General features: G+C 48.0%; 1 protein-coding gene and 1 long non-coding RNA gene across 3 annotated transcripts in view; one reads left to right on the top strand and one right to left on the bottom strand.

Annotated features, from left to right (window-relative positions):
- Nsun5 (Nop2/Sun-like domain containing protein 5) overlaps positions 1 to 13,903 on the top strand; it is a 41,759-nt gene extending 27,856 nt beyond the window's left edge. The window contains exons 4-6 of one of the 2 annotated variants that reach the window (XM_055065636.2): positions 4,092 to 4,207; positions 5,447 to 5,500; positions 12,719 to 13,903. In XM_055065636.2, coding sequence (XP_054921611.1) covers positions 4,092 to 4,207; positions 5,447 to 5,500; positions 12,719 to 13,250 — 702 coding nt within the window. In that variant the 3' untranslated portion in view covers positions 13,251 to 13,903. The remainder of the gene's footprint in view (positions 1 to 4,091; positions 4,208 to 5,446; positions 5,501 to 12,718) is intronic. The other variant, XM_050169759.3, reaches the window with a different exon arrangement.
- On the bottom strand, positions 10,357 to 11,813 carry LOC129382147 (uncharacterized). Its single transcript, XR_008610232.1, has 3 exons — positions 11,599 to 11,813; positions 10,651 to 10,762; positions 10,357 to 10,443 (listed from the first exon to the last, which is right to left on the bottom strand). It is a non-coding gene; the product is annotated as an uncharacterized lncRNA (long non-coding RNA).
- Positions 13,904 to 15,192: the final 1,289 nt, after the last annotated feature.

The raw sequence follows: 15,192 nt of genomic DNA, 5'->3' as shown, positions 1-15,192 counted from the left end.
TGTCTTCCTAGTGTTACGTTTCGCCTACGACACGCGGTATAGCCGGCGCGGATGCAACGGACGCCGGGGCTTCGTTCAAAGCGGCGGACATTTTGGCCCGTTCGGAGCTCCCGCAAAGCCTCCCCGCCAAGCGCGTCCAGGCGTGTTTCAGTGCCACGTGTCTTCGTGTGTGCATGTGTGTGCCCACGCTTGTCAAAGCGCGGCAGCCGGGGAGAGGAGCTCCCCAAGTGTGAAGCGAGGAGGTCTGACAGGCGCCGGCTTGGCGGATGCGTCACTACACTCGTCTCAACGTGTCTCTCATCCTGTCCGTGCCCGCCGTCACGTGGTCTCGTCACGAGGCCTTCCTCTTGCCCTCAACTCCGAGAGTATAAGAGCAGCTGCCCCCGGACGCCAAGGGAGAGGCTCCGATTTCTTCTGTTGAGTAACGTGCTCTCCCGTCTCTCCACTTCGGTCGACCTGACCGCCCGCTCTTTTGCGATGCTAGAATAAACAAGTTGTTCTGTTACCAGTCGACTCATGCTTTGCCAGGACCTTCGGATGCTTCCAGTTGTGCCCCAGGCCGCCAGGCCAACGCTACCCTTGGGGCTTGCGACCCATTTGCAACAACGGGCGTCAGCGCTGAGATTACAACACTAGGCACTTTGGCCATAACATGCACATTTGCCAATTAGCCACATTTTCAATTCTTTCTATATATGGTCAGCCTGTGCCACAAAGGGATCTCTTTAGTCTTGCCAGACTTCATTCTGGAATAAGCAGCAGTCCAGCAAGGTGGAGTGCTGATTCAGGAGTTCTTCATAAAATTTGTGCCTGTCGCGACACCTGGATGACTTGTATTCCTACTGCCAGTCTGTTGTGTGGTGATGGGACTAGTATCCCATCAGGCAGACGCCTTACCGCATGTCCGCGTCAGAGCGCAAGATCATCACTCAACAGGTCGATGACATGCTAGACAAAGGCGTCATCCAAGATTCCGCTAGCCCTTGGGCTGCGCCAGTCATCCTCGTGAAGAAGAAAGATGGGTCCTGGAGGTTTTGTGCCAATTCTGTGACGAAAAAGGATGTGTATCCACTTCCCCAGGTCGATGATGTTATCGACTGCCTTCATTCCGCACCCTACTTTTCATCTGTAGACCTCTGATAGGGCTACTGGCAGATACCCATGCATTCAGCTGACAAAGAGAAAACCGCTTTTGTGACCCCAGACGGCTTGTTTGAATTCAGTGTCATGCCGTTTGGTTTGTGCAACATGCCTGCAACATTTGAAAGGTTTATAGACATGGTACTGTGCGGCCTGAAATGGCAGGTTTGTTTGTGTTATCTGGACAACATCGTCATTTTTGGCCGCACTTTTGCAGAGTACAACCATCGACTCGACATTATTCTGACGTGCCTTGAACAAGCTGCCCTTACCCTCAACTCCAAGCAATATCACTTTGGCCAACGAGAGGTACTAGTACTTGAACATCTAGTGGACAAGCAGGGGGTGTGACCAGACCCACAGAAGGTCACTGCAGTTAGCGACTTTAAACAACCGCAGTCACAACGCGAGCTGAGGAGCTTCTCGGGTCTTTGCTCGTACTTCACACGTTTTATGCCCAACTTTGCCGATACTGCCTACCCTCTGACTTGTGGTGTAAACCTCTCTTCTTGTCCTTCGTGTTTTGTGACTGGTTTTTTCCTTCTATGAACTATGTACCAACTGGCCCGAATTTCAACCCTTCTGACTTCATTGCTGTGCAAGGATAACCCTTTCATTTGGACAGCAGATTGCAATTCCTCGTTTCATCAACTGAAGTTCCTGCTCTCTTCTGGACCCATACTTTGCCATTTTTACCTCTCTGCCACAACATAATTGTACACCGACACAAGTGGAATCGGCCACGGCGCCGTCCTCGTCCAGCGTTTTGGTGACGCCAAACTTGCCATTGCCTGTGCCAGCCGTTCGTTGAGCAAGGCCGAACAGAATTACACTGTCACTGAGCAAGGGTGTCTCGCTGTTGTCTTTGCAGTCCAGAAGTTCCGCCCATATCTCTACGGGTGCCGCTTCACGATTCTTGCTGATCACCATGCACTATGTTGGTTGGTTGGTCTCCGTGACCCGTCTGGCCGCCTTGCTCGATAGGGGTTACGTTTGCAAAAATTTGACTTTGCAGTCCGTTACAAGAGTGGCCTACATTATGCAGACGCCGACTGTCTTTTGAGGCTCTCTCTACCAACAAGTGCATGTGACGCCGACAATTTCGATGAGTTTCTCGCCGCCATCAACAACATTTATTTTTCCCGACCTGGCCACTTTCCGGGGAAAGCGGCGTGACAAACGCAGCCTGGGTGCCCGCTTCGCCTCAGCTGCTCAACTAACAGGTAAAAATGGCTTTGTCATCCAAGATGGCCTGCTCTACAAGAAGAATTGTGCGGCTGACGGCGCCTGCCTCCTCTTAGTGGTCCCTAAGAATTTACAAACCCACATGCTCCGTGCTATGCACGACTCGACTGCTGGGCACCTAGGTTTCACCAGAACATACCACCGCATTCAGGGCCGATTCTACTGGACTAGTATGCGACAGGATATAGAAAAGTATGGGGCCAGTTGTTACAAGTGCCAGCAATTCAAGCGCCCTAATACTGCTCCAGTCGGACTCCTTCCCTCTGTGGTGCCACCATCATCTTTCAAATGGTTGGAGTGGACCTTCTCGGCCAGTTCTCGCGCTCAACAAACAACAACCATTGGACTATAGTCTGCATCGACAATCTGACGCGTTATGCTGAAACCGCAGTGATGCCAACTGCTCTTGATGTTTCGAGCTTCCTCCTGTCCTCCGTTGTACTGCATAACGTTATACTGCCGTTATACTGCGTCATGGACCCCCTCGTGTTATTGTGAGCGATTGTGGTCGCCGGTTCGTGGCCGACGTAGTCGAAGAGCTGTTGCATCTATGTGCTTGCCTGTTTCGCCACGCGAACTCCGTATCACTAACAGACAAATGGTCTCGTCGAGCTCACTAACAGAACTTTGACCAACATGCTTTCGATGTATGTTGATTCTAGGCACAAAAATTGGGATGATATCTTGCCATTTATCACATACGCCTACAACACTGCAAAGCATGAAACTACCGGCTACAGTCCTTTCTATCTTCTTTATGTCAGACCACCCCGTAGCTTCCTTGACACCATTTTACCTTTTACTCCTCATGCGGACTCTTCTATTGCCCAGACTCTCTGCCGCGCTGAGGAAGCACGCCGCATAGCTTAGCTCCGTACGTTGGCATCCCAGGACCGCTCCAAGATTAGCTACAATTCCCGCCATAAGAATGTGTCGTACGACAACGGGGACATAGTATGTGTTTGGACACCACTTTGCAAGCGCAGCCTGTGCCAGAAGTTTCTGGCTCGTTACACCGGGCCTTTCGTCATCACCAATTGCCTAAGTGATGTGACCTGTTCGATTGGTCGTCTCGTTTCTAATGACTATCGGTCTAAGAAGGTGCAGCTTGTTCATGTCGCTCGCCTGAAACTCTGTCATCCCCGTGGCTCCAAGTGGATGTAACAGTTACTCGCCCAGCGGGCTTTGTCTGTGAAGGGAGGAGTATTACACTAAAGCTACAGGAAGAACGGAGGAAGAGGAGAAACTAAGTGCGATTGTCTTTGCAGCGGCTCGGTGCTGGCGCGGCCCCTTTTCATCAATTCTTTAAATAAACGCACCCCATTGTAACAATATGTATGTGGCTTTCATTTCCAAACTACAAACCAAATTATGTAACCGCTAGAGTGCAAACATTTACTGCAGTACCCTTAGCTGTATCTTTACACTGGGGATCTAAAGATGTGGGCGTTCCTTGAAAGCTGGTGTCAGTGTATGTGAAGTGCAGGCATGTTGTGTAGCCCCTTGTATATTATGAGTTGCCAGCAAGAACAACCACTTCCTCTTTTTGAACAAAGCTATGCGACTGCCTCATCATGTACTGTAGCACTAAGATAGGATTTTTACCTTTGGCTAACAGCGACATAGACCATTCTGCCTGCATGGTTGCTTCAATTATTGTACGCTGCAAATTAAAAGGAACTCATTCACCTGTGATGCTTTTGCAGGCGTCGGGTATGGCAGTGATTGCCTTGGATCCCCAGCCAGGTGCAGTACTACTGGATGCCTGTGCAGCCCCAGGCATGAAGACCTCGTATGCAGCAGCGCTTATGAATAACACAGGGTGAGAACCTGGAACCTTTCACTCTCATAACTGAATTTTGTCCTCTGTTATGTGCCATATTTCAGGAAAGGGGAGGGTGCATGTAGTCAATAGTCAAAGCTCTGCATGACAAATAGCAGCCAAAAAGGGGCCCCACTACACCTTTTCTTAAAACTGAGATTAAATTGGAGTAAGTGTGATCCCTTTCAATGAATATATTCCCACATAATTTGAAAAAGCAACTAATGCAGTAGAACCTCGTTGATACGATCCATTGTCGTACAATTTCCCAGCGCCCACATTCACAATTGAGAACACAAAAACAACCCAATACAGTTACACTTTTTTTTTTCCTGGTTGTTACATTCCCAGAAAACACAAATTTTCAGCACCAACATTCCATACATTGCCAAATGCGATCGTATGATGCATTTTCCGGCAACTAGATCCTATGCAAACAAGAAAATGTGCGAGGTGCAAGCGATTGAGTACAGTAGTTGCTCGCCACAGCAGCTTCCCAGCAGTACTTGCCTGCACTTATCATGTAGAAACACTGTCATACACTCAGTTTCCTATTCCTGCACCAGCAAATCTCCTCACGGGCTGTCACATGCCGCATTCAGAGCTATCACCGCTGTTGTGATAGGCCATTTAACCCACAAAACCAGTTGCTCACGGAGGATGTGACAATGGTGAACGAGCCAATGTGACCTAGTCAGAACCACCTCCTATGCCAACAGGGGCTCTGCAAAGAGGGAGACATTCCTTCACATCACCTGACATCAGCCCAAAGTGCCATGTCTGTGCTGGAGACAGGGTCATTGTGCTTTCCCTTATCCCTGTTCATGCACAGTGATGTGCATGTGTTTTGGATCAACCTATGGATTGGCATGACATGTCATCCATCTTCTTATGATGGATTGGGGGAAGGCAACGGGACCAGGTTGACGGAAAGGTTAAAAAGAGGAGACGGACACTTGGAAAATAGATTGGGAGCCAAAACTTCTGATCTTCTTATCATGAACTTCTTATCTTCTGTATTTCTGCATCATTCTTGTACGTAATGTAAATATGGAAGATGAAAGGAAGAGCTTTAGCTCAGCGATCCCTCGCTCAGTCGAGCAGAGCACTTTGCTGCACCACCTGTCGAACAAGGTTAGAGTTACCATGAAAAAAACAGTACGCTCGCTTCAGGTACTCGATTGCGGTCGTCCACTTCAAATTGTTGCCAAATGGCTTTATTGCTGAATCCTCTCGCAGGATACAGAGGTCCTCTTCGGTGGTGAAACACCTCCGAGGCTTTGTAGCCTGCAGGTGAGCCAGCGCCACATTTTAACATGACGCCAACGGCATGCTGCTGTTTGTGCGGGTGGTCACCATGTTTGCTTCACAAAAACGCTGCTCTGTGTGCACACTCCACTGGGGAGAGGATACCAGTGAGCGAGCGGCCTGCTCCGTAAATATGCTAGCCGCCTCAGCGTACCACACATGCGCAGTGGTGTCTCCACTCACCTGCTGGCCCATAATACCACTGAGCTCTAAATTATAACAGCTCACCTAAATATGCTTTAATTTCTATCATGAATTGGCAGCCTCAGAGCTAAATTGTGTTTATCTTCTTTCTTTCTGAACTCGGTCTGTTTGATGTAATTGTTCTGCGGAAACCCACAAGGTGGAGAGAATTAGTTATAAAAGGGAAAATTATACATCGACCCAAACATAGCAAATTGCTACAAAGGAAACCCATACGGTTTCCTCGAAAGAAAAAACCTCACAGTTGAATGTCTGTTGTTCTTTTTCGTGATATGCATTGTTCTGGTCCTTCCAAAACTGTTGAAAATAGTACAGTGCAGTCCACTTATAACGATATCGATAAAGACGAAAAATATGATCGTTATAACCGATGATCGCTATATCTGGACTGCAGTTATCAAAAAAAAAAATTTTTTTTCAACGCGTTTGCGCTCTTTACCTTTGCAGCTCTGAACTCGAATTCGCTCCTTGCTCTAAAGAATAGATGATGTATACAGTAGGCCGTGAAAAACAAACTTTATTTCTAGCGCCAATGACCGTGTCAAGGATTAGGCGCGCCGAAATAGTCCGAAATCTGCACTTGCTTTTGCGGCAGCTTCAGCTTCACAACCGCGGTGTGCATGGATTCCAGCTGCTGCGCGAACACTGGCGGCAATCCTTTAGCATGCATAAAATCAATTAAGGAGTCGATCGACGACAGTGCACTTTGCGTGGACATCGTGGTCGAGGTCAAGGAGCCACTGTCGATCTCGTTGTCACTGTCGCTGATGCCGTCGCCACCGTCGCACAACTTTGCGTCTGTCGAGACAGCACATCTTCGGCGATCGCCTCGTTGGTGACCTCATCGCAAAACGAGGCAGCACTGTCTGCAGTCAAAAGCTCCTCCTTCGACACACCACCTGTGTCACCAGTAGGAACGAGCTCCCAGAGCTCGGTTATGTCAACGACTTCCACCGGGTCGGTCTCAGCGGGTTGGGGAAGTTCGTCCTTACGCAGAAAGCCCGCCTTCTTTAAGCCATTGGTGATGAACCACTGGTAAAGCGCCTCTTCAACATCGGCGTACAAGGGGTCTCTAACCCCTTTTCCGCTGATCGGAATGGCCGCTGATAGCTCCTGCCTTCACAATCGCGGTGCTCCCGGTTTTCAAGATGGTTGATATCGTTAACTGGACGAGCTCATACTTCTTCACGAGGGCGCTCACCTTGAAGCCGCATCGAGAGTCCTGCAAAATATCCATCTTCGTGTCAAGCGACACAGCTTTGCGCTTTGTCGGCGCCATCTTCGAACTGGGTTGAACCGTTGGTTGCACGCTGCTTCGGTGGCGTCAGCCTGCTATCGCGAGAGAGACGCGGGACGGCATAGAATAAAGAACAACTTTAGAGAAGGGAAACTGTACCTTCCGCAGTGGTTCGAAAATAAGCAGCGGCAGCGCATGGAACTTACCTAGGTGGACGCCAGATGACGCTGCTAAAACAGGAAGCGGAAATGCGCATTTTTTTTTTTAGAGCATCATTCAATATGGCCGCTTTTTGCCGGTCGTGTACGCTCGCTTGTATCCGCTCGTACGCGCCGTACTCGCCTCGGCTGCCGCGTAGCCGGTGCGTTCTAATTGCCAGGAGACCAAAGAGCCTCTACTGACGCCCATACAAACAAGCCACAAGTGAGTGAACAGAACGTGCGACTTTATTGGCAGAAGACAAGCAGTGTATGTACATTCTCGTGCAATAGCACAAATAAAATTTGTATGTCGAGATACACTGGAATCTTTGACGCGAGCTCGTAAACGGCTCACCGTCGTCGTCACACATGGCGGTCTAGTAACGAGCGACAACCAGCGGCTCATGCAGATTGGTCAGTGTCCCGCCTGTTTGCAGCGGCAGTCGCCGTTAAAGATGAGCAACTTGCACTGCGAAACAATCGGGTGAACCAGGCATCTGCTGCCGCAGCCAACACAGCGACATGGACTACCCGGCATTTTAACCTTAACTCCTTTCCAACATGCACGTTACTTTTCTTTCGGAGGCCGCTAATGTGTGGCTCGCACTTGGTGTCCCACATTGTCTCAATATGGACAAGTCGCTTTCGTGGGCATCACCTTCATCAGCCACTTTTGCGGGCCTTTGCACCCAACTTCACACACGTCGGACCATGTAAGCACGTATGCCGCTCTCCGTTCGTGCTTAATCGCGGCCGAGAAAGGCAACAGGCACAATTTGCCCATGGCTGCAGCAGGAAAGGCTGAACGTGAACGGGGAGCACGAATCACGGTGTGTAAATTGGGAGTCTAAATATGTCGCTGTGCAGATTGCAGGAGCAAATGCTTACTTCGAGAAACTGCTTTCCAGTGCAACTGACCAGGCCGCCACATCCGATAAGCATAACACAGCGACCGTAACCAAGTGAGATAACAGCAAAAATAAACGGCAATCATTCACCACATAGTGTTCAGAGAATACGTTATACATTGGCTACAAACCATATGGCAACAGTGAGCATTCACATAGACGGGTCTCTTAGGATACATTCAGCCGCCTACTTACAGGCATAATGCTTGCCTTCGTCGCATGTGGTGGTCTGGTAACGAGCGACAAACAGCAGTACAAACAGATTGGACAGAGCGTCGCACCTGTTTGAACCGACAGTTGCCGTTGAAGATGAGCAACTTCCATTGCGAAGAAATCGGGTGATGCAGGCATCTGCTGCCACAACCAACACAGCGAAATGGACTATCCGCCATTTTAGCGTTAACTCCTTTCCAACCTGCATGTTTCTTTTCTGTCGAGGGCCACTAATGTGTGGCTCACATTTGGCGTCCCACTTTGTCTCAATATGGACAAGTCGCTTTCGTGGGCATCACCTTTGGCAGCCATTTATGCGGGCCTTTCCACCCATGTGGCTATGAACTTCAAACACGTTGGACCATGTAAGCACGTATGCTTGTCTCCGTTCGTGCTTAATTGCGACTGAGAAAGACCGCAGGCACAATTTGCACATGGCTGCAGCAGGAAAGGCTGAACGGGGAGCACGAATCATGGTGTGTAAATTGGGAGTCTATGTCACTGTGCGGACTGCAGGAGCAAATGCTTACCTCGAGAGACTGTTTTCCAATGCAACTGACCAGGCCCCCACATCCAATAAGCATAATACGGCGACCGTAACCAAGTGAGATAACAGCAAAAATAAACGGCAATCATTCATAACATAGTGTTCAGAGAATACATTATACATTGGCTACAAACCATATGGCAACAGTGAGCATTCACATACACGGGTCTCTTAGGATTCATTCAGCCGCCTACTTACAGGCATAATGCTTGCCTTCGTCACATGTGCTGGTCTGGTAACGAGCGACAAACAGCAGTACAAACAGATTGGACAGAGCGTCGCACCTGTTTGAAACGACAGTAGCCGTTGAAGATGAGCAACTTCCATTGCGAAGAAATCAGGTGATGCAGGCATTTGCTGCCACAACCAACACAGCGAAATGGACTATCCGGCATTTTAGCGTTGACTCCTTTCCAACCTGCATGTTTCTTTTCTGTCGAGGGCCACTAATGTGTGGCTCACATTTGGCGTTCCACTTTGTCTCAATATGGACAAGTCGCTTTCGTGGGCATCACCTTTGGCAGCCATTTTCGCAGGCATTTCCCCCCGTACGGCTATCAACTTCATACACTTTGAACCATGTAAGCACATATGCTGGTCTCAGTTTTGAGCAAATCATGGCCAAGGTAGGCCACAAGCACAATTTGCCCATGGCTGCAGCAGGAAAAAATGAACGGGGAGCACCAGTTATGGTGTGTGTACACTGGGAGTCTATGTCGCTGTGCGGACTGCAGGAGCAAATGCTTACCTCGAGAGACTGCTTACCAATGTAACTGAGCAGGCCCCCACATCCGAGAAATGTAACACGGCGACCACAACCAAGTGGGGCAGCAAAACCAGATTCTGCAATCTATCATTCAGTGTAGCTTGCGCAAAGACCCAGGCTATCGAGGAAGAAGAGCAACCATCAACAAGACTAGGAATATGGAAAATGAGAAAGCTTGCATTCAAGAGAGAAGCCACCCTGCTCTGCAAGCATTGAAGGCCAAAAACATCAAGAAAAGTAAAATGGTGCATAGCAAACAGTGCGTAGGTTAATGCAAGAAACATGTCGATGTTGCATCAGCTATTTCAGGAGAGGAATTGTGCATGACAACATGCACTAAAAGGTACTGCTACAGATATGTTATGCTACTAGACAGTGACTGGTATTAAGTATCAGCGAAGAATCGGTTGACCTTTATGTTTGGATGAGGATGAATGATCTCTAACGAGAATGGGCAATGAAAAAGCTTGCATTTATAGAAAAAAAATTACACTTGGCACAAATGGAATTGACATGGCCAGGAAGCTGATTAAGGGCAAACTAATGGAACTCTTTTGGCCAGCATCATCCGTGCTTGATCAGAAGTTGCAGGCGCATCTGAAGACGAAGAATTTCCATAAAGTCCTTTTTGAGTTACCTGGATGACTCAGCCAATTTGTCCGCGCTGGTGGAATGGTGGCTGAAGCTCTTTTCAGTCTTGACACAGTGCTCTGCAGACTTGATATCTCATGTAAATTCTTCTGCATGCGCTTCTTTGTTCGTGGTATAAAAGCCTTGCAAATTCAGCTCCAGCCCCTTTCTGTTGGTGTGGATAGGAGCTCCTGTGATGACCAAGGTATGCTTGGCATGGACTCTGTTGGGGCAGAACGGTGACACATGAGATACAGCACAGATTAGCCAAAGTCATGTGTGTTTTCTTTTATGTTCGAACCAATTATACTGAACCATAAACATGAGCAAACATTCATTTCTGCTGCAAACAAATGACTTGTATTTCAAGACTAGCAAGACAATACAGCATATATCAGGCATACTTATTTCTGAACCACATGTTGTTTACCTTGTAGTAGCAGCCAATGTCCACACAATGGCCTTGTTGTAGTAGGCAGCAGCTTCTGTTTAGAGTGTGGAGCGTGTTGCTTTATGCTGGTGCCATCCTCATTACTGCATGTCTGGAACAGAAATTTTGACTGAATCAGAAATTGAAAAAAGCACAATTTTGCAATATGAAATGCAAAAAGGTGTGACATATATATTGTAATGGTTTGCGACTACAGAACACATGCAAATATACCCTGTCTGTTCTAGGGCGCTTAAACAGCACGTTAAATAAATATTGCTATTGTCCATAAATTTATGCCTGCCTAACTATACAATGCATGTAAACAGTTTTAAGTATTATTAATATCACAAATGAAAACATTTGTGCGTTCATTTATACACTGGAAGAGATCACACTGCTGGTTCCACAAGCAAATACATGAAAGTCATGAAGCTATTAGAACTGATGCATTATTTTTCTGCACGAACGTGATGCACTGCTGCACTACTGCAAAAATGCCCTACGGTAAACCAAACTGAACAGCAAGAACATTTGGAACCAACAAGTACGAAATATGAGTGAATTATCACGCTTGCAACTGTTTAATACATGAAATTCTGTACTTTCACATCATTTTACCAAAGGATTATTCGATTTTGTGGACGAAAAAAATTGCCGGCGGACTCGAAAATAAGTTTTATATGTATATTGTTAAGGCTACCCAGTCACCTATGGCCACGGCTACAATAAGATGAAAAATGAGGCGCGCGTTCCGATATCGCTCTTTCTTTCCCGATTGTGTGTGTATAACGACAGCCTCGCAAGTAACGGTTTATTTAGAAACAGCAACGGAGGATCCCGACTGCCATATGCTGTGCAGGATCTAGTTCGTTAACTTGTCTCCGCCTGTAAGTTAATGAGACGAATATTATATAACGATTCAAGCAGCGGTGTTAAACGACTCACCGTTATTGCCGTTGTCAGCCGCACCAGAATCCAGCTCCCGTTTCGATGCAGACGTGTTCCGAATGGCTCACGACCGATACCCAACTTTCGGGCTTACATGTCCGCTTGCAAACACGTCACTTCACCCCAGGTTAAATAACGCGTGACATCGAAGCGCAATAAACTAGTTTTAGCGAAAACGAAGCAACCAACCTGAGCGCACGAACGAATGAATCCGTGCCGCCACGCACTCGAAAATACCGGTAAAAATTTTAAATCCAGGCCAGAGGTCACGTGAAACATCGATGATGCTGAACGCTATTTGCGTTTATAATGACAAAGAAACAATGAACTTACTTACAAAGAATACAATATTAAATTAGCAATGATAATTTCGCCCTCTTTTTTGTGTAATAAACGTGCTTCGGTAATTGTAGGAGAAAGTTTGCAAAAAAAATTGCGCTTATTACGGCGCCTCCAGCGGAAAATGTTCAAACTAACGTAAGCATCCCGAAGTGATATTACTATGCTGGTTTTGTTAGCAGCAGCGCGCGGTCGATTTTTTCGCCCTCTGTGGCCATTTGTTGAACTTGAGAGTGTACGGGGCCTGGGGACGGGCGCCACCGCGCCGCTTTGCTTGTCGCTTCTTTTTTTTTTCTTTCTCTCTCTTTCGGAGCGACTGTGGCCGACGCGCATGAAGCAGCTAGCGCCATCTTGTGGCGCGCTGCGCCAACGTTGGCTGCGCCTACTCGTGCGCGGGCGGGGCGAGACGCGCTGCGCGGTAATGGCGGCAGATACGAACTTACGGAGGTAAACATCGCCTCGTCTCGACATCGTTCGTTTCAGGGAACTAAGCAACGCAAACGTTACGATTATTTGGCACGGAAAACGCCGTCCAGACTGCAAAATTTTGATCGTTATATCCGATATGCGGTGAATAACCTATCGTTATAAATGGTTTTTTTCCCCATAGACCTAATGCATAAAATGACACTCTCATGTCGACCCATCGTTATAACCGATATATCGTTATATGTGGTATCGTTATAAGTGGACTGCACTGTACTTCAGAGTGTCTAAATTTGTTGCTATTGGTATGCCTGAGCTGATGGTTTGAGCCTCATGCTCACTGTCTTTTCAGGAGGATCTTGGCTGTGGACAGGAGTGGGGAGAGGGTAGAAGCAATGCAACAGCTAGTGAAAAACGGCGGCTTCAAGTCCATCTGCTGGGTGCAGGAGACCGACTTCTTGGAGATTGACCCGCATACAGAACCTCAGAGTTCTGCTGAGCTCATCATGGTAGACCCATCGTGCTCTGGTACAGGCCTCTGTGACCGACCAGGCCCAGACCTGGACCCTGAAAGTGCTGAAGGCAAAGAGCGGCTGCGGCGGCTAAGCTCTGTGCAGAGCATGCTGCTAAAACATGCCCTGCGTTTTCCCCACTGCAGGCGTGTGGTCTATTCGACCTGCTCTGTGCTCAGACAGGAAAACGAGGATGTGGTGGCAGAAGCTCTGGCATGGGCTAAGGAACGTTTTGTGTTGGCCCACGCTTTGCCTGAGCTACCTTTTCGCGGCCTAGGTTCACAGGGCAGCCACTGTGTGCGCCTTGGACCAGACAATTTGCTCACCAGGGGCTTCTTCCTGGCCGTCTTTGAAAAAGCAACCCAATGCTGAGTTATAAGGAAGCACAGGTTGTGCCCCGTAGTTGTTACTTGCTTTATGCAGCGACATTATGTGAAAACTTCGAGCCTTTACACTCTTGGCATAGAGTTGTTAGTTTGTATTGTTCACCGTCCAAAATTCACTTAAACCTTTTTTCACTACATATTACCGGAAGTGCCACTACAATGCATTTGGTGCATTTGTGAAATGCATATGAATTTTTTTACAAATAGGGCTAAGCACTGTCCAGTTATTTCTTAAGATAGTGCATGACAGCTGCCATCCGTCAAAAGAAGCATAGAGCTTGAAGAAATGACCTTGGGCTGGTTTTCAGCTGTAGTTCCACAAATGTTGACTTTGGTTTTATATAAACGGGGCAACGTCGCTGTGCCGGAGAGTGGGGCATGTCTGTGTAATTTATTGCTCCATTGTCTGTTATCCCTATAAGTGAAAAAACTGGCAGCTTTACTGTCAGAAGCATACATTTGAAGCAAATGGACTGAAAGTTTCACCTTTAAGCCCCTTTTCTTGCCTGTGTGTAGCTTTACAAGAGTTTTTGCAAAATGGTTTCAAGATGACGTTCTTTGTTTTCGTTGTAACACTGGCACCTCGACTGTCACTAAGCACATTTTTGCATTAAATAAAGTTAGGATATTGTTTTCTGCCTTTGGCCTATTGTGTCATTTTATGGGGCTTATGATGTCACCAGCCACCATTAGTATTGGAGCAATCCTGACGGTACATCCATACTGCTGCTACCGTACGGGTGGCACGGCTCAGTCAGACAATTGTTTGCCTTTAGCATGTCTCTTAAAACAATGTAGTACAGTCAAACCCACTTATAACGATATTCAAGTGCCATGAACATTCCATTGCTATAACCGATAATTGTTTTAACCGGGTTGCATCAAAATATCAAAATAGGGGGATGGCAGAGCTGATGTGAGAAAATGGTGGGGAGGCCTGTGCCCCTCCCCACCACCTTCCTCCGCCTGGCTGCTGATTGTGTTCGCTCGTTTAACTGTTTCCTGGGCGCTCCGATCGCATGTAACAAGCCGTGGCTGCCGGCGTTAAAGAATGGCACTGCTATAACAACTGCAAAGAGGTGTCACGGGTGGCAAGCGATATGCGAACACCGCCAAGACATCACTTTGGCGGCGCCAAAAGGGGCCTTTTAAAAAATACGAGACGGCTGCCTTGCAGTCTGTGAGCTTGAAAAATCCAGAAGAAACGCTGAGGAGAGATCGCCACAAGCATCTCGCCACATACCTCTCACTGGCTTGCACGAGAAAAGCCTATGTCTACCAGCCATGCGAAGCTTGCCAACATCCTTCTCCAAGGCATCCAAGCGCTCCACGTAGTGCAGCAGAAGGTTCCTTGCGAAAACAAAGCCCCAAAGGAACTGAATCATGCCGGGCCTCCTGTGACGACAATGTTGAGGCAACCTGCCCTACCACGTCATCACTGCAGTCGTCGCCGTCGCTATCCAATGCAAGCACGTTCACGACGATCGTCTCATCGGTTAGAAGCACTTTTCCAAATTTATAGCTGTGTTCTTTCTTTTCACCAGCATTCGTGCATGTCGTGCATTGCCGATGATATGCAGGCGGATCAGCCATCTTATGTTTCGGCAACGAGTCAAGCGAAGTTGAGAAACCGCGTGGCCAGGAACGGCTTCGACACAACCAACAAAAATGAATGCGAGCGATTAAGCTGTTCGCAGAACTGCACTGAGCCAGCGAGTAACATGCGAGCAATCTGCCTAATGTGCTTGCGGTGCAACTGGCGCGGTCCATTTGTGTTTCGGAAGGAGGGGCGGTGTAGAGCTATGGGCGCAGCCCATCCGTGTTTGGAGGGATGGAAGGGCGACGGGAGAGAGCTGCGCGGAGATGGCTGGAAAATGAGCGCGCAGCGGCTGTTGGAGCAGCGGCCCATCGTGCAGCGGCTCGAATTT

The sequence above is a fragment of the Dermacentor andersoni genome, chromosome 3 (assembly GCF_023375885.2).
Source record: "Dermacentor andersoni chromosome 3, qqDerAnde1_hic_scaffold, whole genome shotgun sequence".
Taxonomy (NCBI): Eukaryota; Metazoa; Arthropoda; class Arachnida; order Ixodida; family Ixodidae; genus Dermacentor; species Dermacentor andersoni.
This window is presented reverse-complemented; position numbering and strand designations above follow the sequence as displayed.